The sequence below is a fragment of the Coffea eugenioides genome, chromosome 11 (genome assembly GCF_003713205.1).
Source record: "Coffea eugenioides isolate CCC68of chromosome 11, Ceug_1.0, whole genome shotgun sequence".
Taxonomy (NCBI): Eukaryota; Viridiplantae; Streptophyta; class Magnoliopsida; order Gentianales; family Rubiaceae; genus Coffea; species Coffea eugenioides.
In genome coordinates, this window is record NC_040045.1 from 41,075,470 (window position 1) to 41,103,329 (window position 27,860).

The 27,860-nt window shown below is 34.9% G+C and overlaps 3 protein-coding genes across 5 annotated transcripts; 1 reads left to right on the forward strand and 2 right to left on the reverse strand.

The window, feature by feature from the left end:
* Positions 1–278: 278 nt before the first annotated feature.
* On the reverse strand, positions 279–5,142 carry LOC113754006 (transcription factor PERIANTHIA-like). Of its 2 annotated transcripts, XM_027298315.1 has the most exons (11): positions 5,019–5,142; positions 4,756–4,859; positions 4,527–4,606; positions 4,168–4,371; positions 3,501–3,578; positions 3,354–3,413; positions 3,043–3,120; positions 2,546–2,591; positions 1,025–1,296; positions 684–929; positions 279–569 (listed from the first exon to the last, which is right to left on the reverse strand). In XM_027298315.1, the coding sequence occupies exons 1-11, from the start codon at positions 5,108–5,110 to the stop codon at positions 423–425; spliced, it is 1,407 nt and encodes a 468-aa protein (XP_027154116.1). In that variant the 5' UTR covers positions 5,111–5,142; the 3' UTR covers positions 279–422. The 2 variants fall into 2 exon arrangements, with proteins under 2 accessions (XP_027154116.1, XP_027154117.1); XM_027298316.1 differs by lacking the exons at positions 4,756–4,859; positions 5,019–5,142 and having other exon boundaries at positions 4,462–4,542.
* Positions 5,143–10,897: 5,755 nt separating this feature from the next.
* On the forward strand, positions 10,898–14,008 carry LOC113751744 (14-3-3-like protein). Its single transcript, XM_027295860.1, has 5 exons — positions 10,898–11,064; positions 12,589–13,091; positions 13,183–13,305; positions 13,473–13,589; positions 13,781–14,008. The coding sequence occupies exons 2-5, from the start codon at positions 12,621–12,623 to the stop codon at positions 13,841–13,843; spliced, it is 774 nt and encodes a 257-aa protein (XP_027151661.1). The 5' UTR covers positions 10,898–11,064; positions 12,589–12,620; the 3' UTR covers positions 13,844–14,008.
* A 673-nt stretch (positions 14,009–14,681) lies between these two features.
* LOC113753503 (CTL-like protein DDB_G0274487) lies at positions 14,682–19,416 on the reverse strand. Of its 2 annotated transcripts, none has more exons than XM_027297673.1 (7): positions 19,047–19,416; positions 17,694–18,154; positions 16,877–17,060; positions 16,548–16,772; positions 16,295–16,411; positions 15,241–15,474; positions 14,682–15,066 (listed from the first exon to the last, which is right to left on the reverse strand). In XM_027297673.1, exons 1-7 carry the CDS (start codon positions 19,113–19,115, stop codon positions 14,857–14,859), a joined length of 1,500 nt encoding a protein of 499 aa, XP_027153474.1. In that variant the 5' UTR covers positions 19,116–19,416; the 3' UTR covers positions 14,682–14,856. The 2 variants fall into 2 exon arrangements, with proteins under 2 accessions (XP_027153474.1, XP_027153475.1); XM_027297674.1 differs by having other exon boundaries at positions 14,896–15,005.
* Positions 19,417–27,860: the final 8,444 nt, after the last annotated feature.

The window sequence follows — 27,860 nt, forward strand, 5'->3', positions numbered from 1 at the left end:
GAAAAAAGGATTAGACAATTACTACCCAATACCAATTTAGGGATTTCGGTAAAACATGACAGGGTAAAGGAGAAAGGTTTTTGTTTGGATTAGATCATTATGCAACTATCCGCAACATAATACCCTGATTTTGATTTCGATTGCCTCTATCTTCATGTATTTCATGCCTTTGACACAAGTTTGCCAGATTTTGACTCCATGAGATATCAATAATGTACGCTTTTTAATCATCAGTGCACTTCTAAACGTTTTTCAGAACCATGGCATCCCTCTAAAATTTCACTGAGCCAGAAAATAACAGTGGGGAATTACAATTTTCTACATCACCAGGGAATATGGATAACATTCTGAGAATATTGCATATTTTCAGGACCACTAGTATTAGCAATATGTAAAATAACAGCTAGGATAACGGCATCTAATCAATCCTTAGGGCGTGCTAACCACAAAGAACTAAGTGCCCGAAGCCTCGACATGTATTCATTAATGACAAGGAGGGCACGAGCAGCTTGACGAGTGGTCAGTATCCTATGCATTTGCTGCAAAGTTTGCTGCCTCAGGAGGTCGGCCTAAAAGAAAAAGAGTTAGGATGTGGTTATACATCCTCATCATTGCATCCACTTCAGATTGAAACTTTATCAGTTAGGAAGTGCTAGGAGCTGAATGAAGATTTGGATCAATACCTGACGAAGGAAGTTCTCCAGCATGGCAAGCTTACCCATCGCAGTTGCCATCTGTCCCATGTAATCAGCCACATTAGTAGAACCACTTGGACCAAGGGAATTAGACGAAAGTGTCTCAACAAGCGATTGCTGCAAAGCTTCCATTCCTTGAGACAAGGCATCCTCAGCCTGCTGGGAGGACTGCTGCAGATTGCAGATGCCTATCAACTGTTGATCTGTCAGAGGTTCAAGATGGTTTCCAAGTATCTGATATTCCAAAAATATATATATATATATGATTATGGCTCTAGTTGTAAAACAAAATATGAATGTGAGAAGCCAAAGGCAGAAAATTATACGACCTTGAGAATCTCAGATGAACGAAATCCGCCCAACCACATGAAACACCTTTCTGCTGGAGTCTTCCACATGCCAGAGAGCATGTGAAATACATCTGACTTAGTGCCAATATCTTTTAGCCTGAATATTTCGTCATAGTGTGACATTACTCCATCAACAATTAGCCTCAGTTCATTATCTCCCAGTTGAGAATTGACAGCTGTTCTGAGATCATTAATCATCCTTTGATGTTCATCAAGCCAGCGGGCATAGTCCATGTCAAATGCCAAAGCCCCTGTATCAACATTTATCTAGTGAAATTCTTTCATTCAGCAGTAATAATACAAGTAATAGATATCAATTAGCTGATAATGTGGATTCCGGCATTAAGCAGAGGTTTTTTTTTGGCCCCCGCCATGCTTAGGAGCCTGAATATTGAATGCATTGTCATGCTTAGTAGACTTTTTCACGATATTTTGGCAGTAGGTCTTTAGTGCGCCGCATCGTGTAATTCAAGGATAAGATACTGCATCATTTCATTACACGAAGTATGATCAACACTGTAATTCTCTTAAAATTACAATATTTCCAGAAATGACGAGAAAAGCAACCATTATCGACTTTGAGTGGAGAAGAATCATAGGCTTCTAATTTTATTAGAGGTTCTTCAATTGACTCCATTATCTCAGGGATTAGAATTCTTATCTTATGATCGACATAGATGGATCAGAAAAAGAAGCATAATCGTACAGATCTGAAACATTGAGCAAATTCAGGGATCTGAATGGTATTCAGCAGCCAACTTTTTCCATGTTCAGCCTTATTGCTGTCTTTCTCTATCTCGCCTCTTTCTCTTCATTCTGTCCCTGCATTACAGTTTCAGTTCCTCACATTTATTTAACCTCACCCAACTCTCTTACCACCATTACCGTCTTTTTAACACTTGTCATCTTATTGTGCAATATATCCATTGTCGTCTAGCATAAATTCAGGATAGAGACAGCTATAATGTCTTTAACTAAACAAGTCAACTAGCACTATGTATAATTCAATCAAAGCAACATGTATAACTGAAATCACTGACATACATAACCTATCAAGTTCGAGAATTTATCACAATAGTTCCATCACGCCAACAATCCAATGCATGCAAAAGGACAAGAAGTCTTCCGACTTCTTTACACATAAGAATGCAACACCAAATACTTCTAGAAGAGAAGCATTTAGTATGTCACACTAAATTCAAGAATTTTACTCTGTATGTATACAAACCATGTAGGCCCTTTAAGAAGTTGTATTTAACTGCTCTTCATTTTGAGAGATTTATGAACCCACTAGTTTTTACTCTCGAACACCTTACAAGTGCTAGCACAAGCTGATCATATTATCTTGTAAAACAACTAATAGGGAAGCACCATGATTGTTGCAGAAAGAGTGGAAGACATACGCTTTGCCCATTTATCCATACTGAATTACCAACTTTTTAAGCTCTTTGAGATGTTTATGCATGATGTTAGAAAATTGTTAAACTTACAGAACATTACCACTCATAGACTGATCTCCTGTGTATCCACTAGCCTTGAGTACACCCTGCATCCAAAAAGTGATGCAAAATTAATTCATGTAGGATAAAGTACTAAAAAGTAAAACTCAAACACAAGATTTTTTACGGTAAACTAAATCTATTGCTGTCATTGGGCATCATTTACATGCTATAGTACAGTCTTTAATGAAACCACTTCAAAAACTTTCCTATGTGAACTGCTTTGATGCAATAGGGAAGTTAAGGAATTTATACTTCCTCTCTAGCAGACAACTATAATCCTATAAATTTGTTGTCCAAACAGGCACGTTTCTTCCTCAGTTAGGATCCGAGATTTAACCTAACAAGGCTTGTTATGTATGCAAGAGAGTTGGGAAACACATCCGAGTTTCATCCAAGGTACATGTATATTTGCTTAGTGTTAAAGCCGTTTTAACATGAATACAAAGAGCATTGTAGGTTCTTTTCCTCTGTGGAAGCTGCAACGAGTTAAAGTACCTGCTGCCGTGCTTGTTTGAGCTCCTGCTCCAGTTGTGTAAGTCTAAGCCTACTATTTTCCAGCTGTTGAACATATGCCTGTCCATCAAGGAATTAGGGGGTTATTTCACTTTACATTGAGACTTTTAATTGAAATCAGTAAAATATTGGTAGTTTTATTAGTTAATCTTAATATATAGGATTTGATTAATCAACTTTTAAGTTCATTGAAAAAAAGGAAAAAAGGGCAGCAATTAAAATAAACGCCTTCTCAAAATAGCATCAATTTTTCTACAAAATCTAAGCTCAAGTTTCAAGATAGGCAATATTACTTTCTTTCTCAATCGACTCTTTCGAGCAGCTTCTCGGTTTTGAGCCAGCCTTCGCAGTGTCTACACAATAATTTATAAACCACGTATGGATACTGAAATGAACAATAAACCAGATTATAACCAGCCAAACCAAAGTACAGGACAAACCTTCTGGTCTCCATTTCTCTCTCCTGACTGTTCCATTGAATCCATGCCTACTAATGTTCCACGGCGAACGCCATGAAACTGCAAAAATGATCAGACAATCATGGTAAAGACACTTAGCCTCTTGGACTTGGTCGTAAGTAGGAAAATAAAGTCAATGAATGTGATACAAAATGGAGTAACTAAAAACAGAAAGTCATTCCGAATCATGAGATGTTATGTGTACAAGGTTCAATTTACCTGCTAGTAACATTTGTAACTTTCGTAATTAGAAGTACGCAAATATGGGGCCTCGTTTAGACAATTGAGATGTTCTCATGCAACAAAGAATTAATCATGACAGTCGATAATTAAAAATAGCACCACCTTAACCTTCATACTAATTTGCCAAAAAATAGTATCACTTTTATGAGACATTCAGGTGTAACAGATGACCATCTTCTGTCTCAGCTTCCAATCTTCATTCCCCGTCCCCTTCAAACACGCAAAACAAGCGAAAAAGACAAAAAAATTTCTCCCAATCGCCCTTTACATTATGCTAGTCTTGACCTTTCTTTACAGCTTAGGGTCAAATAAGCTATTAGCTATGAAAATGAAATGACCAACAAAGAATTATACTTTTTCTTATAATGAGACACCAATTACAGATACACGTATAAGAGAAAGAGACCTGGCTTTTCTCATCAGTGTCAACATCTGTAGAAGTATCAGTCTGTTGGCTGTGATCTGCCATCCCAGACTCTCCCCAGTTCTCAAAATTCCCACTTCCCAAAGTCCCACCAGCTCCAACACTCAGCATTGTCCCCTTCTGCATCAAGAACTGCCCCGTATCCGCTACAGCTCCTGATGATCCCATCTCTCCAGAACCCATATTCTACATTAACCACCAAAAAATTTCAAAAAAAAAATAAATAAAAAAGATTCGCACACCAAATTACAGAGTCTTTTAACAAATATGCATTACCTACTTGTATTCCCTAAAACGTACTATTAAAAGGTTGGTGAGAGGAAACAATTAAATCCACAAACCGTGTTAAGCCCACCAAACTGTAAGCTAGAATTACTAACAGCAACAACATTGCTTGGCTTCATGTCGCTGTATATCGAACCTACAATATATACTATAATTTAGTCTCCAAAATCCCACTTCACCACTAACCACAAGTGGTTAGATAAGAAGTACTATTACACATTAATATTTATATTTATACTGAGAAAAACAGAGAAAACATAGAGGACGGAGAGAGACAGAGGATACTTGTGCTTAAATCAACAGCATGCTCCTGGTGAAATGATGACTGCTCAAGCTCCCCAAGATCCACATAGTTTGTCCAATTTCTACCACCACCACCTTCATGACCCCTATACCGTATCAAAGAGAAAGTGGAAACAAAAAAAAAAACCACAACTTGATTAAAGCTTAAAATACTTGCTATATCATCCCATCATAAATCATGCGTAAATATCTGACAACATAGTAAAAGAAAGAGAAAAAGAAAAGGGTAGAAAAGAAGGGAGGACCTCAGATAAATGGACGAACGGCAATACATATCCGAGTTGGTAAGAGTAACTACCGCTGGAGCTGCTGCTGTTGCTGATTTGAAGCTTTGCATGTTTTCTTTGTAATTTTTTAGTCTATTATGGTATAAATTTGGACATGATACGGTAGTAGAACAAATGTAACTAAAGATGCTGTGTGATCTTTTTAGTACTAGTAGAAGTCAGAAAAAGGTGGTGAGAAAGTAGAAGAAGAAGAAGAAGAAGCTGAAGCCAGGCGAAAGAGACGAAGGAAAAGGCTAAAAAAGAAGGAAATCCTGAAGCTGTCTTTCTTTAACAGAAGATCGATAGCGTACCAGGATACGGTTTGTTTCTTTCGCCAGTAGTAGTACTAGTTACTAGTTATTTAGTAGGAGAATCGTAATAATTTTACTTGAAAAAAGTACTCAACTTTCTCATTATTGCTTTCTGACCCCTCTTCTCCTTGTGCATTTTGGTTTTAGATTTGGAATCCCAATATACATTTCCATCGAATATGAGAGTTCAAATCACGTGTGGAACTAATGCCCAAAGAATCTACCATGCCATGCACGATGCACCACCCAATAAATTGTCTTTTGCCAGTGTAATAGATACCACCATCTTTTTGTAGTATAAAAATGGTTCCCTTCTCGAGATGACATTAACGCCACCCAAGAGTATTTATTCTCTTCCCCGGCTTAAAAAAGAGACAAAATATATTACATAATTAATTTGAATAAATGTTTTATGCATTGACGAAATATACACTGAATTTGTTTGAATAATGATTATTTGTTTACATAATCAACATATATTTTTTATTATTTTTTATTTTACTTACATCAAATCAAAAAAATGTTAGAGTATTCTTTTTTAAAAAAATTATTCTAGATAATCTACTATTCAAAAACATTCATTATCAGTATCAGTATTGTATAAATGATAACTAATATAAATTTAAACTTGAAATTCAGATTTTGAATATGTGTTATAAATTCAATAATGTGTCAGTATATACACACACTATCAATATATATAAGATTTACTCAATTAATTTTAAGTATAACTATGAGGAGTTCTCGTGCAAATTTGGAATTAAACTTTTGTATATAATTTTGCAATTTCAAGTGTGCATTATCCTTACATCTTTATTAAAAAAAAATTAGTAGCGTGTAAAACGACATGACATGCGACGCCACGAGTTGGCTCCCATAATTAAAGGATTCGAGGAAAGATCTATGGTATAGTGATAAACTCGGGTGAGGCCATTGCATCTTGTAATTTAGAATATTACATACAGTAAGTTCTTCTATTCTTGATATTACATTGCTAGATTAATTTGTTTGACTAGCATGTGAGGCAAAGGGCCTAAATCTCCGTCTACTATTTACTTATATACACATATCTTTTTTTTTTATTACTTTCTTTTTCTAGTTAATGGAAACTAGTAGGATTTAAGTTCTCTAAAATTAACGTTACGATTACACAAACTAGTTAATGATACGAGATAATAAATTTGAAATTTAATGGCTGGGATTGAGCTTCCAACACAAATTTTAACAAAAAAATTATTATAATTTTACATGCTGTTGTGTTAATATTTACATATGTGTTTTAGCACCTATATTTGTTCTGATTGTATAATACGATTGGTACTGGTAATTATAAAGTCCTTTGATTCTGAAAATTTATATATCTTGCAATATTAAAAGAACAAAAAATTAATCACAGAAAGAAAAAGGATGAATTAATTTCTTCACCATAAATTCCCTAAGCAAAAATTGAATTAAGAACTTAAGGGCCTATTTGGATAGTCGTTACTTGCAAATATTGCTCCGTCTGGCAAGTGAGTTTTTTGGGTGTTTGTCTAAAATTTTACTGTAACTTACTGTAGAAATTTTTTAAAAAAATTTTGAAGTGTGTAAGTTTTAAAATATTTTAAAGTGTATAGTTTAAAAACTTGAAAATTTTTTTTGAGATTACTGTAATTAAAATTTTTAAAAAATTAGTAGCAAACAAACTTGGTAAAAAATTCAAGTGTCAAACAGGCCTATATTCTAGTGGTAAGTTCTTCATATTTGCTGCGTTTTACCATTAACTTAGCCTAGAAATGAGTGTACATTTCTGCGAGAAAAAATAGGTTCCATGGGAAAGAGTGAAGGTGTAAAGGGCTCGAAAGATGATGGGATAGTGACGAGATGGGGTGAAAAAGTAGGAGAATATTAAATTGTCTTAGGTGCTTTTTTTGGGAAAAGGGAAGATTAAATTCCCAAAATGGGATTACCACACTGCTACTTTCCACTATTAGAGTTATTTTTTGAAAATTTAATTTTTTATGAAGATATGGTAAATATTATGTTTAAATAATGTGATATTAATAAATTTATATATATATCATTTAAATTCAAAATATTTTCTTGATAGATGTATATTAAAATTTTAAAATATTACTTTTCAAATAACAAGATTTAATAGTACGTGTTAAATTTAAAATTATAGCTCTTATTTTAAAATATTAATAAATTGAAAACGTGACAGTAAAAATAAAATGCGAGGAATACTACTGTAGTAGACTGGAAATTTGGAAATCAAATTGGCATGGGCTTTTAATAATCACAGTAATAATAAATAGGCTTTTGCTTCAAAGGAACCGCCTTCTCTCCTTCTGCTGCTGCTGCTGCCGCTGGAAATGCTGATGTGAGTCAGTGATGGACAGTGAATTGAAGGTGGGGACTTAAAAGAAATTTGTACGGGCCGCAGCAGCCCAGCGAGTATGGCCCATACGTGACGCATTTGATACGGCTTCAGTACATTTGCTCACGTGTCCATTTCTTGGCCCTGGTGCGTTTTTGTGATTCTTCGGCTCTGATCCACTGGTTTTGGATTTTGTGCAATGCTGCTAGAACGTTGGACTGGAGATCGCATTATTAAGATACGGTGATATGACCCCTCGTGACCAAAAGGCAAAGCAGCGAGTCTGAGACTGAGAGGAGGCCTGCTGAATTGTTTATTCATTCTTGCGGTTGTTGAGAGGTTGAGTGGCTGTGTAAATCGAGTCCAATCAACTTGAATATCTTAATGTTTAAGTTTGGTCGGTGAATTTAAAATTTTATTTAAGTTTGGTTTATTTATTTATCGGGATGAATTTAAATAAATTTTTTGTCAAATTTAAAAATTATCGAACATAAAATTATAATATTTGAGTTTGATTTGATTAGTTAGTAAATTAAATTTGAACAAATTTTTATCAAGTCAAACTTGATTCGGATAGCGAATAGTTTGATTCATCTTTGATATTTAGAATAATATCAAAAACCTTTTCTGAGGTTTTTCTTAATATTACTTGGCACCCCTAAGGTTTTAAAAATATTATTTATCTCCCTTACTTTTGTTATTTGTGTATCAAACTTTTTAAAAATCCTAAACTACCATTTTACTTGCTAACTAAAAATATTTCTAAACCAGTTTGTTCCTTTCAAGAAAATCATCATTTCAAAAATAATTTCTTGTTATACTACCACATCATAATGCTATATCCCATAAAAATATAAACTTGAAAAATAAAAATGATATTTGAAAAGAAATACACTTACACCAATTTAACCATATATGCTCGAAGCCGATTTCTTATGAATTTATATTTTTCCCAATATTTTTTCAACTCTTGCTTAAACCATTAAACTGTACCAAACATTATAACAATTAACTCAAAATAAGCAAATAAATCATACACCACTTTATCACAATCACAAAAAAAGTAAAAGATAAACAAAATTCAATTTATTATAATTTACAAATAAAATATTGCATAATCATTCAAAAAATGAGTAAGAGAAAATGATGGAGAAAAGAGAAAAAGAAAAAAATGACTTTCATAAAAAAATTTTGAGCTCAATTTATTTGACATGTTATGAATTATGTGTCAAGTGAGGGTTAATAGTCTTTTTACAATTACTAAAGGAGGTAAGTGATATTTCTAAAACTTCAAGGGTGCTAAGTGCTATCGAGAGAAACCTCAAGGGAGGTTTGTGATATTATCCCTTGATGTTTTCAACGATCTCAAATCCTAAAATCGCTCATTAAAAATTTCCAAGAGTTTGGATCTGTTATTCACTGCAAATTTAGATTAGAATTTTGAGATAAATGAGTAAATCTCTCATATATTCTCACACATTTTAATTTGATGAGTTCATCTTATGAAATGAAAATTCCTAAATTTCGATGAGTTATTCTTCCAGCTCATCGCTTGTTAGAATATTGAGTCACTCGGATTGTGTTCTTTAGCTGGAAAGGTTTGTAGACATGTCTAAGCATATTTTGGTGGGAAATATATATATATGCGACGAAGATGTGGAAAATGGAGAATGATAAAACTATTCGATATTTGAATCGAGTCGGTTGATATTATCATGCATATGAGTAGAACCGTAGATTTTATGTATGTATTCATGTATGTATTTACAAAAAATCTTACCTAGCATCAAAGAGGAGAGCATACCGGGGAACTAAAATGAAGACTAGGAACTCTTTTGCATACGCTTGCAGTGAACAAGCAAATTCCAATATCATGAATCATGAGCAAGGCACTCCCCGGGCCTAGTGATATTAGGCGTGGCCCGTGGGGTTCAATCAATCCACCCAAACTTGGGGCCTTAAGCTGGACCAATAATCTATTTGACCCATTAAGCAATGAACTTGCTGGAAAATTGGCCTGGTTTCTAAGGTGACCATAGCCCCTCCTAGTTACAAGAATTAAGCATAAGCCGGTCAATGTTCATTTTTCGCATTAACGAAAATAATTTTCTAACCGAAGACTTGAAACAATGACCCTTCACATAAGAAAAGAAAAGAAGTCCTTTTCCAACTTGTTATCATAATAAGCTTAATCAGTCTCTAAGCTTTTTTTTTTATTAATTGAAATTTACAAGAATTTATACAATCTTTATTAGGATTGGAATAAATTGAACGATTAGTTAATAATTGCGATTCCGATTAATTTTGATTTAATCAACTTTAACTGCCATTGCTATAGAACTAGCTAAACAAATTGAACTTAATGAATCATTTATTTCGGTTAGTTCTTAAAGATCTATTTTCATAAAGCATGCAACACAAATTAATCATGACTCACGGTCATAGTCAATACTATATTCCCCCTTACCATTTCATATGTTACTTTCTTTTTTAATCATGATCAATACTATTACACATAGGATTGTTCTTAGCTGATTATAAATTATAATTTTGGATAATAAGGCCTTGTTTGGACAATAATTTTCCATAGAAAACTTGTTACATTTTTCTTGAACACATTTCCCAATCACCTTTTTATCTCACATATATCAAATCATTACAGTAAATTTTTTACAAAAAATTCAGAAAAATGCAATCCAAACAAGGATTTTTATCATGTTCTTAAGTTTTTAATGACAAAAAAGTTAAAATTTATAATCATTCAAAGAGTAATTTTTGTTGAATCTAATTATTTTCTATAATTAATTTTTATAATTAGATTTTATAAAATCAAAAGCAATGGAGAATAAGGCCATAGTAAGAGTACTTTTTTTTTCCTTCCGTTATTTTGGATAAATAATCCTACTAATTTAAGTAAGGCTGGAAATCAATCCTTCGTTGTTGCTTCCCCTAGGAGGCAAAACTCCCCAATCGCATGGCCCTCAACAAAAAAAAATAATAATAATAATAATAAAGCACGCTAATTTACAAGGTGCATCCCCGCCACATGCGGCGGCGATTGGGAACTGCAAATTTCGACACGTGTCAACATCCCAAAACGTTGACGGGAAGGGATTCTCAGTTGCATTTCCAGCAATTTTCCTCATTTGACTAGAAATTTTGCTTGACCCTCCCCCATCTTAAAAGGCTACTGTGAATCTGTGATTAAGATCTTTTAACTTTGCTACTTTTACTACCTCAGCAGTCATCCCCAACCATATATAAAAGGACCCATTTGTGCTGCATCTTTTCTTTTTCCTTCTCAACTCTGAAAAACTCTGTGACTGTGCTCTTTAGCTTCCAAACGGCATAAAAGGTATGATCTTTTGTTGCAAAACCTGATTTTTATGCATTTTTTGTTTTTTTAATACTTTAATCCGATGTAAAGTTCAGATTTTATGTCAAATTTGGATGTAAATATCATGTGTGTTGCGCTTCTTTTTCCATTTTTTCTGGTGGGTCTGAGGAGATCTGTATAGATTTGGTAGTTTCTGGCGAGGAAAAAGATAATTGTTTGTGGATTTGATTGTGTGGATCTGCTTGGCTTGCGGCTGCTAACAATTAGTCAGTTTATTTAATTAAATAAAAGAATTGCAATAATTAGTTGATTGGGTACATGTATTATTGGTTAGTTTAAAACTGTCATCCGGGTCTGATAAAATCCGTTTCTTAATTGAGTTTAGTTCTATGTGCTTTTGCCTTATTGATTTTTGTTTTTTCATTTATATCATTTGGCCAGAGTGATTATCCTTGGTTTTCTTGTATTTTCATATATGTTATCATATCCAGCACTCTGGTAGTATCATATATGACTTCTCTAAAAGTTGAAATCGCCAGTTTTATTCTTATGTTTTATTTGGTATGAGTATTTGGATTGCTCTAGCAGTATAATTAATTACTTATAATGGTATGCATTTCATCCTTCACATATGTTATTTGATGAATACAGTTAGAATAGTGTTCTTCTCAATAATAAATAAAAAAAAAAGGCAGAAAGCTTACGTGTGCGCAAAATTTTGATTTGGGGAAACTGAAACCTTTTAAGGTCTGGGCATTATAAAAACAATGGCACATATATTGTTCTTCAAAAGCTCCTTTGGCTTTGTTCTTTTTTTAAAATCTTAGTTGATGTGACCTTACACACACTCTTTGTTTCTTTTTGGGTGGGCAGAGGTGGAGTATGACAGTGGCAGTTTACTAAAATTAGAGCTACTCTGAAAGACCTGAAGGGCATAAATTTGTGTTCGTTGATGATTTTATGTAAACAAACCTCTTGTATGTACGTTATGAACAGAACTTTTAATGTACTGCAGGGCTAGATTTATTTCTATGCAATCCATTGATAGGGCTGAGGGAGGTGTTTGGGTGGGAAATGAGCTTCTTTTCTTCCTGATTTCCCAATTTTGTGGACCTTTATAGAGTAGGATACTGAATTAATATTTAAGGGTCTTGTCTGGAAAGACCAGGAGTCAGAAGATCTTTGTCTTTAGTCAGAAATTTCTTCTTTGTTGCTTCTCTTTCTACCCTAGCTTTTACCTTCTATTCTGTCTGGAAGTTAGTCTGAGATTTTCTGTATGATTTGGAGGATTAAGCACCATGCCAGAGTAAATTAACTACAAAATTACAGGCAGTTGGAAGAAATAGTGTTATAAAGGGCGTGGTTATAGTGATAGAAATTAATTGCTTCCAGAAGATATGTGCTGCTCTGATGATGATAATATAATGTCTGTGTCAGTCAGCATCTGCTTATGCGTCTTATTATGTGATCTTGATTCGTATTGCAATAAAAGTTAAAGACTTTTCCTCATTTGGTTTACGGAACTTTTTGATGTTTCTACAGGAAACAAAAACTCACATTTGAGTAAAGACAATATGTCTCGTGAAGAGAATGTTTACATGGCCAAGTTGGCTGAGCAGGCTGAGAGGTATGAGGAAATGGTTGAATTCATGGAGAAAGTTGCTAAGACAGTGGACAGCGAAGAACTAACTGTCGAGGAAAGGAATCTACTTTCAGTTGCTTATAAGAATGTTATTGGAGCTAGAAGAGCTTCCTGGAGAATTATTTCCTCTATTGAGCAAAAGGAAGAGAGCCGTGGAAACGAAGAGCATGTTACAATTATCAAGGACTATAGGGGAAAGATTGAGGCTGAGCTCAGCAAGATATGTGATGGAATTTTGCGTCTTCTGGATACACATCTTATTCCTGCTGCCTCTACTGCTGAGTCTAAAGTCTTTTATCTGAAAATGAAGGGTGACTACCATAGGTACTTAGCTGAGTTCAAAACTGGGGCTGAGAGGAAAGAAGCAGCTGAAAACACTTTGTTTGCCTACAAATCTGCACAGGTGGGCTGTCAACGCAATAATATCTGTTTCTAGTATTCAGCATCTATTAGATGGTTTTCATAATTGTTTTCCTATGGTATTCTTGTTCTAGGACATTGCCCTGTCTGAACTGGCTCCAACACACCCAATAAGACTTGGTCTTGCTCTGAACTTCTCTGTGTTCTATTATGAGATTTTGAACTCGCCTGATCGTGCTTGTTCCCTTGCCAAGCAGGTTAGTTTGTTTCTGTAGCCAGTTGTCGGGTTACATAATCCTTCTGTATGTTATGCTTTTGATTGCGTGAAAATCACCGAGAATAAATTAATGCTCTTCTTATTCAGTAGCCATTATTATTAGTAAATTTAACTGATGCTCTTGCTATCTGTCGTTGCTTGTTGCAGGCATTTGATGAAGCTATTTCTGAGTTGGATACATTAGGTGAAGAATCTTACAAAGACAGTACACTCATAATGCAACTTCTCCGCGACAATCTTACTTTGTGGACTTCTGATGTGCCGGTATGCATTCTTGATTCCCCTGCCTCCTCTTCTCCCTCTCTGTTTCACATACACACGCACTTCAAAGCAATTTGCACACAGCCACCCCCCCCCCCACCCCAAAACCTGCAAAAAAAAAAATTCCCCAAAAAGGAACCCTTTTTTTTTTTTTTTGCATGTTGCTTAAACATGTATGAATACTCTTCTTTCAGGAGGATGCCGGCGGTGAGATCAAGGAGGCTCCGACACAGGAAACAGGGGATATTACAAAGTAATTTGTCTGGCTTTGCCCGTTTAAGTGGAATTCACTAGATTTAGCGTATTGTAGTGTGGATTTCCGGAGCTTATATTGATGTCTTAAACTTGAAGATCTTATTAACGTTTAGAAACATATGATTGGATGTTTAGAGTTATAATAGTTAGCAGTGGTTTTTATTTTATGCCCGAGTGTGTGTGTTGATGCTTCTCAATTAAGTATTCTTGTAGTGGAAAAAATCCTCTGCTGCTTGTCTCTAGACTAGAGTTCGTTAATGTCGTGTCGCGGAAAGTAAATGCTCGTCTCTAGGCTTGGCAGTTGGCACCAATGAAGCAGAAGGGTCGGTTAGAAAAATACTTGCACTTCTTCAAAGCGACACGACACGGTGGGTGGGGCTCGAATTAGGAAACTTGGAATCCTATTATTGCTTCTCGCAGCGAGGAAGTTTCTATAAATTTCCAAACAATAGCTCCGGTTCTTTTACTCGAAACGATCCACAAATCTCCACTAACCATTCTTTCTAGTTAATTACTTCCCTCTTTTTCATTATTTCACGTCAAAGCACATTTCTTTGTAGTACTGTTTTTTCTACCTTTTTTTTTTCCTCCCTATTAAACCATACAAGAAATCTAGGGCATACCCCTTGAATAATTTTGCAATTTGTCTTTTCAAAGGTGAGAAAGATGTTTGTTAAAGCCTTTTAATTTCGTTTAAGGTACCAGAAGCTGGAGGCCGGCCTTCGAATTGGGCTGGCCTGGCCTGGTCTGGTCTAAGCCATTGTGTGACCAAGAATAAATTAAGGCTGAGTTTCATGTGATTAAGAACAGATGAGAGTCTCTGCGTGTCTGTTTCAAAAAGATACCTGCTCCAAATCTCAAAATTCTTGGAAGATTAAGCTGAAGAAGCCTAGCATGCAGACAATGATGATCAAAATAAAATTGGTAAGACGGAAATTGGTAAGGGTGCATTTATAACTGTATGGGTCACTAGCTATAAACAGTTAGCCTATGCAGCTAGTACAAAATGGAAGCCTCAAGCAGCTAGTGTTTGCTGTGTTTGACCGTCGAATCTACGCAGCACTTCCCTTGCCCTTGCACTCCTGTGTTGAAGGCGTTGGTGAAGCGTCTCTGACATCTGGTGGAAAAAATCTGCATCCCACCTGTGTATCAACAACGGATCTTCTGCATAACAAATGTATATGGACGTTACAGCACTTTCTATAACCACCATCGCCAATCCAACCTGAAAATCAAACATCAAATGATGCTCTCATAAGCGCCTTACCATGGTGCCTTACCAATACATAGTCCCACACAAACAGAGACAGATCCCCAATCGAACTACTAGAGCAAGCAGGCTAAATTGCTCTTTTGCTTATCCTGTCAATCTTAAAGTAACATGCTGTAATCAACTTACCAAGATCATTCCTATTAACATGGCTGTAGATCCCACCATTATCACCCTGTCTGGATGGTGAATCCTTGTCCAAACTCCTGAACAAGTTCCAACCACGAGCCCACCCAAGACAGTGCCCATTAGTAGAACAGCACCAGAACAATCGTAGGCCACAAGTGCTTCGACACCTGTTGATTGAAATAACTCCCAGGCATCTCTAGCTGAGTGATTGAAGTTTTTACCATAAACTGCAATCTGTGAACAAGAAGCATTTAGCAGCCTTCTCAAGGTATTCAAATACAAGTGATGATGAGAATGTAATATGAATTGGTACACCATTCAACCTCTTACTTCACATTGACCGCTTTTATCTTATTAAAAAAGTTTTAATTTAAAGATCAGCAAGTTAGGTGATTTTAATGGCTTAGAAACCATAGCAGAAAGGGACATCAGAACTTCGTTAAGAATGTCAAACTCCAGTTTCATCAGCATTCCATGTAATACAGCAACAATGGCATGCATTTCAGTAATCAGAATATTCAGTAACCCGCTCCATTACTCCTCCCTTAGAAATGAATCAAAAGCAAATATAAAGTACCAGTTTACCGAGGCATTCATTCAAACAAATTATACATTTGAATGCAGAAGAGTCAGCATATATAGTTTTAAAATATATGAAAGTGGGCGCAAATTTTTTAGGAAAAATGGCTTTTCAGTTTCCTATGCATTACTTCAAAGATATGCCTCAGAAATTCACATCAAGGCAAAGTAAATGTCTTTCCAGGAAGAAGTACAAGCAAACATAGAAAACTTCAAAAATTAAACCGACACACCCCAAAAGTTCAATCTTTCCTAGTGCTTTCTTTTTATTTCATTTGGATACCTCATTGTAATGGCGAATACTTTACCATCAAAATGTGTAGCACACTAGACAAGTTGGGCATCTAACTATGTAAAAAGCAGTCACACTGGCCCTCACTTGGAGAGTTCACCATGGAAATGGCAGTGGCCAAAATATTTTCATACAATTAAACATGCATCGTGAATGGCATTGAGGTAGTAGAAACAGAAGTACCTGGACATAAGCATACTTGTTGAAAAATCGAACTAAAGTCTCCACCAAATGAAACAGGAAATCCACAAGGCAGAGTAAACACTCGTTATTTCCAATCTTTGACCTGATTCCCCTAATCTGTAATGCATAATCCAATCCAGTGATCAATCACAACTTCTGGCATATACAATGAAAGTAGATTAACATCCAACAGACTGACTATTCTTGTTGTTCTAAATAGCCATTTCGATCAAACAGTCAATCAGTTGCATACCTCCCAGCGCAATGTCCGAATAGCAGCTGTAAACAGTGATCCATAGCAAATGCTGCCAAAAGATTTTGTCATAGCAAACTGCAACGAATTCACAAGTGGCTTGGAAGGCATTGATTCTACATCTCGACCACCATGAATAAGAACAAGAAAAACCATTCCTGATACTATAACATGAACGATGTTACAAAGAACCGCTCCAGTCCAGAACAAACTGATAGAGAAAACCTGTATACACAAAAAGTATTCTTGATCATAGACAATAATGCCAAAGTTGCAACATTTCATCTGCATAACAAGATACAATGAAGAGCAAAAACTTGCCAGCTCACCAAAAGAAGCCACCAGCGCCCACTGTCACCTAAGCTTAAAGCTACAACACCAGCTACTCCAAAGGACCACAGTGCCAACCAAAGAAGCATAACTAGCATAAACCCACATGAAACCCCCATAACTTCAGGTAGACTCCATACCATCTTGACAGCTCTTCGTAAAACAAGCATGGTAAATGGAAGTCTAGAAAAAAGCAAAGAGTCAAAATATATATAGCTAATAATGATTTAACATATAATTCTTGTGACATCTAAACCACACAAAATCACATGCACCCATCGTTGTTGTTTTTCTGCGGTGTTTTTTTTTTTTGGGGGGGGGGGGGGGAAGGCGCAGGAAGAGACAGAGAGAACTAACTATGCAGATGCATCACTAATTACACATACTTTTTTTCCACCAAAAAGTAACTCGTTATGACTCCTTAGCAACTATTCTCAAACAGTTGTTAAGTATTTTAATCTTCCTATTGCAAGTTTAACATATGCCCTATCAAAAAGATCTCTGGAAACAAATATGAACATAAGCGGCCAAACTCTCTACAGCTAGCATAAATTCTAAGTTGCGATCACAACATACCGCTGCTAGCACTGTTAGTTCCTACAACTTTGACCTCTGCACGTGTTATAGACTCATCATGCAGTTGCAACAAGACACCAGTAACTACTTAAAAGGAAAGTTCTTCACAAGATGACGCTGCTTAGAATTTAGATAAACTCTCAGATTCATGGGTATATCAAAGGATTGTAGGAGCTTATTCATTCTTTAGCACATTCTTAGCCAAAAGAGAGCATCAAAACAGAAGCCCATTATCCTAACCTGTCTATGACAGAGATGACATATAAGAACTGCAAGGCTGCACCAATGGCAAATACAACACCCCAGGCAAACTGCTTCCCCCAAAAGCACAACACACTGATAACCGCAAGATAAGTAGTCAAGAAGTGAACTGCTATCTTCATCATTCCATTTGCAAGTGAACCCAATAAAGACAACCAGATCCACCCGAGAATTGTCCCCACGCCAGCAGCCAAAGCATACATTGGCCAATAATCCTCTGTCAATCCTGCTTGATTCTCAAGAAATCCCATCGTATACTTATCGATGTTGAGCCTATCCTTCGTCTTAAACCTATTATATCCTAGTACCCCAAGAACAAAACCTACCAAAATCAAGTGCAAGACAAACAAAGCTAACCAAAACACATCCCGCCATTGGCGTGAGACATCTGGAGGTAGTGCATGTCTGCCATCTGCACTAATCCGACCCTGCACACCATTCTGCAATCCATTGCCGGAAACTTTAAAACATAAGTACAGACGCTAAAGGGGAAAAAAATCTATCAAGTAAATACCTATAATCAACACCAAATAATTAAGTAAATCAATCCAATCAGATGATCAACAAAGTTGACCAAAGATCTTTGCTTCTTTATCTATGGATTCATTTATATTTTGCTGGAGGAGTCCGTCCAGGAGAGGGGGGAAGCAGGTTTTACATTTATATATATATATATATATATATATATATATATATATAATAAACTTATTAAAAAGGTTGGTTGGGCTTTCATTTCCCCTTTTTTGTTAAAAGGATGGAAAAGGAGGTGATTCTATCTTTCCAGGCTTACTCCCAATTCAGCAGAAGGATCTAACAGTCTGCAGTATCTTGAGTTCTTGATCCAAATTGGTGATCTAATAATCCACAAAACAGAATAAAAATGTAATTTTTTTAATTCAATCCAAGCATTCTCCACAATTCAATGCTTCTAAGTATTTGAAAAAAAAAAACTTCCAAATTTAGCTAACCATCGCAACCCACTTGCTAAAATCCCACATATCACACAAATTTAAAGTGCATAATTGTGTAGAAAATGTGAAATTGTCTGCCATTTGGTAATGCACAAATATACATGTACATATAAAATTGTGTATATGACAAAATCATGTATGCATGCATAAGCATAAGCACAAGCACGAGAATTGACTATAACCCAATGGTTATGGATCTTTATTTGTCGTCTCAAAAAAACAAGAAGTTTTAATTTTCTACTTTCGCGCTTTGCCCTTTCCCAAAAAAAATATATAAATATATATAATAAAAAGCATGCATGAACAAATATCCGGGCTCTCTGCCAAACTAAGAAAAGAAATGCAGAGGAGAAGAGAGTACCGGCGGAGGGACGGGGAGGGTGCCGGAGGAGTCGGAGGAAGAAGATGTGGAAGTTCGGGAGTCAGTCATAGTGAGTGAAAGATGTTAATGCTACGAGATCAATCAACCAATCAATCTTGACTAAACAGTGACGGCGGCGGTGACTTTGATTGACCGGCGAGAAATAATTAGTCACTATTACTACTAACTTTGATCAACAGCAGCAGAAGCAGCCGCCATGGGATTCATTGATCAAGAGTTTTGCAGATGGCTTTTTGGGAAATCGGCGGCTTTTTTTCATGGATGAATAAATAATGAAAATGGGGAGAAGTAAGAGATAGTAACTGAAAACTCAAAACGGCTTGGAGAGAGGGAGGAGGAGGCTGCGACATGGGAAGAGTTGCCAACAGTTTCCAGTTGGGCTTTTATTAATGAGGAAAAGACTTGGACTAACTACTTTCTCCTCCACGCTCCCTTAAGGCGCGTATTCATAAAATGGGATTATTTCTTCTTTTTTTTTTTTACATTAAATGAAGGAATTTGATTGACTAATGTGGGCATCCGTCCCACGTCGCTAGGCCGTGGGTTCTTTAACCTGAATTTAAGGTCCACACGTTTGCCTTCCAGTTACCAATTGGTTAGATAGGTAAGCTTTATGGGTCTCCCTTAGGTTACCTCTTAGATCCTCTTAGCTTTAACCCTAAGTTATATTTAATTAGTTGGGTGTGTGTGCCTTATATCGTTTTCGATAAAAAAAAAAAGATTGACTAATATATGAAAGAAATTTGGAAATTACTGCATTTCGGTTTCGGAAAGGACTAACTTCGTTTTGCACCTCCAAATTCGTACCATATTCTCATTTATACTCTAAATTTTAATATTGAACACTTTGCACGGTAACCTCTTTGATTTGTGCCACTTAAATTCTATCGATTAAATTAACATAATAGAAAACTATGCAAATCAATAGTAATGGGCTGAAAATGATCAAAAAAAGAGAGAAGGAGATGCAACTAGTAATAAATGAAATCGTGTCATGGATTTGCACGGTCCTCTATCCTGTTAATGTTTGCGAATGTTGTTGTTAATTGAACTTAAGTAGGACACATATGAAAAATTATGGCGTAAAGGGTCGTCTAAAATTAAAATTTAAAGTACAGAAAGAGAATGATGCATAAGTTTAAGGGTGCAAAGTAAAATTAATCCTTTTGAAAATGAAATAGTAGGCTTTTTTTCCCCCTTCTTTTTAAAGATTACTTTTGGGAGTGTAGCACATCCAAACTTTCATTTAGGCTCATGAAGGGGCAAGGCTTTTGTAGAACATTCTTGGATATTCTTTCCTATTTTAGGGAATATGAAAGAGCCAGATTGACTAGGAAAATGTTTATAAAAATGAAAGTAATTCGAAGACAAATTAAGGTTGTGTTTGGATTGCATTTTCCGTGATTTTTCATGGAAAAATTAATGTAGTGATTTGATGTATGTGAGGGAAAAATGTAATAGGGAAATGTGATCACGGAAAACGACGTAATTTTTTGACGGAAACCGGCAATCCAAACAAGGCCTAAGAATTTGTGCTTCGGGGAACATATTAGAGTGGTTAGCAAGGATTGTTATGTCTGCGTTTTTTGAGAAATAATCTAGATTGGCATTGTTCAGACAACTTTAGACATAATTATTGAGATTTGACGGAGAATACTTTTTGGATTTTGGCATTTTGTATTGATGCATTCGAGAAACAGAAGTTCGATTTTCACTTTGAGTGAATAAGAGCAAAATGGATTAGGTTAGTGCAATACTCTATATATCTACTTACTTTTTTTCTCCTTTTGGCCCTTCCTTTTTTTTTTTTTTGGGTAGAATCTTTTGGTCCCTTTCAAAGCTACCAGTAGATGGATTAAGTTATAATCCACTGGTTCTTTGATATTGCATTTTCTAACATTTTTTGTAGAAAAATTACTGTAGCGATTTGATATATGTGAGGAAAAAAGGTAATAGGAAAATGTGATAACGGAAAACGATGCAATTTTTCGGCGGAAAATGACTGTCCAAACAAGGCTTTAAAATTTTTATGTGGAACATCATAAGTTATCCAAAAATATTCATAATTGATCACCTAATTCTAAGCCTAATTGGATTGATAACAACGTATTAAAAAAGTTATCCCGAGTACTGGACACTGGATTTACTTTTAAAAGAACATCTTTTGCTTTAACTTAGGAGGCCTAATGCGATCTCTTGACAATAACTGTACCATTTTAATATATATACCTCCGGCTTTATCTACCTAAAAAAAAAGATTCAGCAGACGGGACGAATTTGAAACTTCACTAATATCAATCACATCAAAGTCAATCACATGCAAATTTTTTCTGAGGTATCCACAGAAGGATTATTTATATCTCTTGTTTTAGACTATAAACTTTGAACAAGAATAATACAAAGTAAGACAATTAGCAGCATGGTAGTTGAATTGGTCACGTTAAGTAGTTGGATTTCATTGGGCAAAATCCGCGCCTTTTATCAAATATATTTCTTAGCCAAAAATATACAAATTGTTTATGAGAAAGGTAGCTTTCAGTAATTCAGAACAAGCCAATCTGACTGGCAACTTGTCTACGTTTCGTTTTCTTGTTTACACTCACTGCCCATTTATTCCTCTTTGGACATCCTTTCCCGTGCTCAGATGGCGATGGTTTAAAGGTGGGGCTCGAATGCTCCGTCGCCGGAACAAGCAGCCAAATGGCTTCCTGCAGCCAGCAAACCTGCCAAAGCAGAGTTCCTTGAAAATTCTTGTCAGTTGTTAGCGCTTGTCTTTATTGAACATTTTTTTAGTGTAGGACCAGAACCTCTTCTCCGTCGCCTCTCACTTGGCGTGTGACACTCCTGCTTCTCTTTCGCCTTATCCATTCCTCCCCCTTATTTTATTTACATATATATATTTCCTTGTGTTATTTTTGTTATTTTCTTTCTTTCATCTGGTGCATGGGAGTAATTCGGAGAAAATGAAACAGAAATTAGCCTTATTCTCAGTTATTTTAGATTTACAAAATTTCAGAATAAGTAAAAGCTATCTTTTGGGTGACTATAGATTTTAGTTCTTTTCTTAGTAAAAATTTTATAATCAAAATACAAAAGCAATCCAGAATTTTACAAAAATTGATTATCCAAAATTAGAATCTATAATCAATTAAAATAATCAACTCAGAACAAGACTCTTATCAAAGACAGTAATTACTGATAAGGATAAAAATAGTATGTTTATGTATTTATATGTACAATGCAGTGCATTATAGACTTATAGTTAAACCAAGTCCACTGATTTAGTTTCATAAGCAATCTAACATGCTTTTTTTTTTTGCTTTTAGCAATGATTAAATTAGTTAAATTAAAACATAGCTTTTGAAATTAGACTAACATCAATTGATTTTCTGCATATCCTTGACTTTTAGGCTTTTAGATTTTTTTTTTTCATACTCAGATTACTAAATAATGTCAATGCTTGTTGAGAGTGCTATATACTTTGTTACCTAAATAAATGAAAACGAATTTCAGAATTATCACAAATGTGCTATTCATTGTTTCTCTTCTATTAATTAATGTATTTTTTACTTCTTTCTTTCCTTTTTATTCTTAATAAACAAGGATTTCTGTTGCCCATAAAATTCAAGGAATTGAGTAATATACCAAGATATCATAACAATTGTATAAACTACCTTGTTTGGATTGCATTTTTCTAGACTTTTTTTGTAGAAAAATTACTGTAGCGATTTGATATATGTGAGATAAAAAGGTGATTAAGAAATATGTTCAGGGAAAACGTAGCAATTTTTCTTTGGATTCCTAATTAACTTTTGAAAGATTTTTGAATGGGAAAATTTTATAGAAACTCTCTATTTCCTACTAAATTAAAAACAAGTTTGGATTCTGTTTGGATTCCTCATTTTTTGAAAAATAATTTTTTCATATACTATACTACAATAATATACAAACAAAAACAACTTAAAAAACACACCATCCATACAATATGTTAAAAACAGCTCCAAATATACAATAAATAAATAAAACCTATAGCATTTTCTTCTTCCATCTATCACCACTACCGCCACCATCTCCTCTATTCTCTCCCTCCCTTTTCCTTCTCCCTTCCCTTTCCCTTCATCCCCACCCCCCAAATTTGGCCTCGACCAAAGGCTGTGATCTAGCCACGTGGCCGACGTGGTGGGAAAAGGGAGGAGGGAAGGAAAGAAAGATAGGAGAAAGATAGGAGGAGGAGGAAAGAAATGGAGGAGGAAGAGAGAGAGGGAGGAGGGGAAAGGAGGAAGAATGAAAGGGAGGGGGTGGCGGTGGCGGTGGGTGGTGGTGGTAATTTTTTAAAAATACCACAAATACTTTAAAATATATTCCAAAAACACCTCCAAAAATATCACAAAAAAATATTTACAGTAAAAATTTTCATACACACTATTACAGTAAAATATTTTAAAAATACCATAAAAAACAACTAATTAGAGCTGCTAATCCAAAAAATAGCTAATACACTTGAGTTCTCAAAAGAAAGCAACTCATCCTCTCTCCAATTTTGTTTTTACTTTTAGTCTCTAATCTTTTTTTGCGCTGGTGAATCTGGCACTTATAGAGACGGCATCTGTCTTCCTTGTCACTCTTCAACGCAATCATATCCATCAGGAGACAAAATAATTCCTCTAACACGCTCTGACCAGGACAAAATTATCCTGCTCGCTTTATATTCCTTTTCCCCAGCTTCACATATTTTTAAAGGATTTTGACTCCTGTTGAATGTTCCCCCGCTAGAGCAACATCGAAATGGTAATAGTTTTGAGTATAAGTCTACATAAGGATTTTCCTAAACCAAGAACTCGTTATTCCAAGTTCAACGTTTTGTTAAAAAAAAAGGGTAAATTAATGCCAACTTTTTCATCGCGTAACGATACTTTACTTATAAAGAAAATAAAATCCAAAATATGTCAGAAAAATTCGTAAAGCAAGGAATGGGAATGTTTCTTCTTCGCATTTTTTAGCAGAGTCGGCCTAATGATCAAGAGAGGGCTCTTAAAATTTTTCCTACTATGAGGTTTAAGTTTTCAACTTTGTGCCTAACAATTCGAGGTGAGAAGGATACGAGGAAAGGTGGGAAGATTAAAAAAAAAATTAAAATAAGCATCAACTGGTCAAAATTGAGGGGCGAAAATGATACATGAATTGGATAAATTTGTCTTCTTGCAAATAGTTGGAAGGGACTAGTGCTTATTTTTTTATTATTTTATGCCCTATAGTCTTGTATAAAAGTAAGGTATATCTCTCCCTCCTCTTCTTTACATTATTAATAAAATTTTAGAGGCGTTCAAGGTTTTGCTAGAAAAAAAAAAATTCCTTCTTATTGCGAAGTAAGTAGATGGATTACAGGCCAAGTAATAGGTTATACCATTGACATAGTTCTCTGACAAGCACAGGTTGAATTCTTCAATTCTCATGCCCAAAACTAGCTGTTTAATTCGAGTTGCTGCTTAGTGATGATGACGAATCTTAGCCACATTGCCAAGATTTTCCCAAGCAACAATCAGTAAATTAATGAAGTGGTTAGTCTGCCTTTCACGCGTTGTGGAATATAATGCTTATTTTATGGTTCATAGTTATTTAGTGCAAAATCACATGAGTCCTAATTAGGAGGGATTTGGTTAACGAACAATCTTTTCTTGTGTTTTCTCTTGAGTTGAGATGGAGGTCGAAAATGTTCTTCTCACTTAAGAAACCACCAAATCTAGGATCATAAAGAAACCAACACAAGAAAAAGAAAAGAAACGTCAAGGGGACAAGTGGACAACTCGGGAATAGACAGGTTGTACGCCAAAAGTTTATGGACGAATTTTAGGCTTGCTATCTTTATTCACGTTCCATGTTAATCAATTCTTGAAAAGATCCTTAGTCTGTGGAACCAACTCCAAATTTGGTGAAAGTATATCTGATTCTTTCTTCAAAGTGGAGTTCATTCACATAAATGGTCAGTTTTTTGATACAATAAAGCACTGATTAATCATTTGATACACTAAGTATCGAACATGTAGCAATCGGCCCCACCGGCAATGTTGCTCTATAATCTTCTATATGGTATATGTGTGACTGGCGTTTGGCTTTCCAGACTCTGTTGATTTTTCTTTTTCGATCTTTGATCAATTTTCTCCCAAAAAAAAAAAGTAATTGAATGGTTGGAAAAAATGCGTGTTCCCAAGAACAAAAATGGGTTTGGAGCCCCGAACTTAATCGGAGACCATAGGGGACCTGCGCCGAAATGGGCCTAAAAGTTTTACTCTGAAATGAAACCGAAAAGAGTGTTTAGCAACTGCAGTCTGACCCACTCAAACGCCTTGGTTCCGTCGAATTAAATCACCCACTAATTACAGACTAGGCCTACGGAAGCCTCTAATGCTCGGGCTGAGAAGCGGTTGTTTTTTCTTTTCTTCCCTTTTTTGACTACAGTATTTTTACAACAGGTCATATACTAGGGGAAGGAGGGGAAGGGGATGGAGATGGATCTAACTCAACTATTGAGAATTCGGAGAAACCTAAACTACCTCCAAAATTGTTTCAGTAAATTTTGAATGAGAAATGCAGGCAAGAGGTTTCGAACCCCCTACCTACATCCAAGGTGGGACTTTTATCCATTCTCAATGGCCAACTGAACTACTCAGTTGGTTGAAGCAATTGGTTCTAGAGGCAAGGCGTGTTTTAAATCTTTTTTTTTTAAAAAATTTTGAATTTAAAATCTCCTATTTACAATCATTTTTAATTTATCACTCAACACAATCCAACCCTCCCCCAAGTGCGTTTTACTTGGTTTTTCTTTTCCAAAAAAATGGTACCCAAATTTCATTATTGCAAACTAGATGACTCTATATAAAATGCCAATTGAGACACATATAGGTTTTTTCCATGTGCCCATGAATTCAAATTTTTCTGTCCATTTCTTGCTTCTTCAGTTCCATTCCTTCCCTGTTAAAATATATATACTTTTTTGGTGAAATGTCCCAATCTAATAATGTGTTGAATCCTATAGATGAAGACAATGAGAATCCTAATTCTACAAATGTTCATCCGATTATGACATCATAAAGCGTAATGTTTCAAGCTATTCTATTCAAGACATTTTAATTTGCAAAAAACGTGAAAATCCCATACATGACAAAAACGCGCCTTCTGTTATTGTTTTTACGTGTCCCATATACCCTAGCGTGCTCTATGCTTTCCTAAACTTCCTTGTGAGGTGTACTTTCAACAAGATGGACCATCAGTCCATCACAAGTCAAAACTTTCCTGTTATTCTTTCTGATATTATTGAGAAGTTGACAGGCCAAAAAATTATTTACAGCGAGCTTTTGCCGTGGATACTAGAGAACAAAAAAGAAAACGTAAACCAAAAAAAAAAAAAAAACGTGTCCCTGCCTCTTCGAGAGTTTTTTGCTAAAATAACACTCTTTTTAAAAAATATTCTCAATTTGATTTACTTTCAAACTTTATTCCCATAATGATGTTATTATTGCCATCTTGTTATCCCGATTGCCACGTAGGATAACAAGAAAGAAAAGTTTTGATCTAGTTTGTAGTTTCCAACACGAGTTAAAATTTTTAATTTTTTTTAATCATAGAGACACAATAAGATTGCATAACTTTGATTATTTCCTTATAATTATTTAAAATAAATTATACCATTATTGACCTTACTATGATTGGTCTCTACATTTTTCTTGAAATGAATCAAACCTATAGCATATATTTTTTCAAAAATTAAATTTGAAAAATTCAAAAATTGCAACAAAAATTGTAAGCAATAACAAGAAAAAGTTACAAAAATTTCAAGGTTATCATATTTGTTTATATTATCCTTCTTACTCTTTGAAAAAAACTTTTACAAGATGTAATAAAACTGAAATTTTCAAGTTTTCAATTGCAAACTAAAAACTGCTAGATTATTTTCTCCTTGATATTTTATCAAACACACGGTGTGAGAAATCATTTGTTATACAATTAATATTCAAAAATTTTTTGAACGCCATAGCAATGTTCCAAAAATTGCACAATAGAAAAGATAAGAGAATAATCTTTGTTTACCTTGATATTATCAAGGATGATAATGAATTTTTATATACTATTAATATAAATATTGACTTCTCAAAATTACGTTTGACAATGAAAGGAAAAAATACAGGAGAGAGAGAATCGGAAAAGATATTAGATGAAAAAAAGAAACAGAGTGTGCCTCTATCTCTTTTCTGACACATGTGCAAGCTATGTGATAAAAAAAAGATTATAAAGCTAATAAAATTTTAAATTAAATTACTTTAGGTATATTTTCTAGAAGAAGAGTTATTTTGGTAATAAAACCGCCTCTTCGAAGTGCGCTCATTCTGGGAAGGTAATGCGGATAAAGGCAGACATCCTAGTAACACGTAAGCAAGCTGATCGTCCGCAGATCACGCAGATTTTAGCCAAAAAGTCTACATTCAAGACACGTGTTAATATTTCTTACCAAAAAAAAAAAAGAGACACGTGTTAATATGCAGCTACAAAAGACCACACTTTCAAATGCACCCAACCATATTTGAGAAAATGCTGATTTTCTTCCCTAAACTTTAAGTCATGAACACATCTTGTCTTCAAACTTTCTAGCATAACATTAAAAAAAAAAAAAAACTTTCTAGATAATTTTGAAATATTAATTTTTGACTAATTTCATCCTCAAATGAAAAATAAATCAATTTAAACAAAAATTAAAGTTGAAAAAAAAGGTATTTGAGTTGAAAGAGTGAAGACAACTGT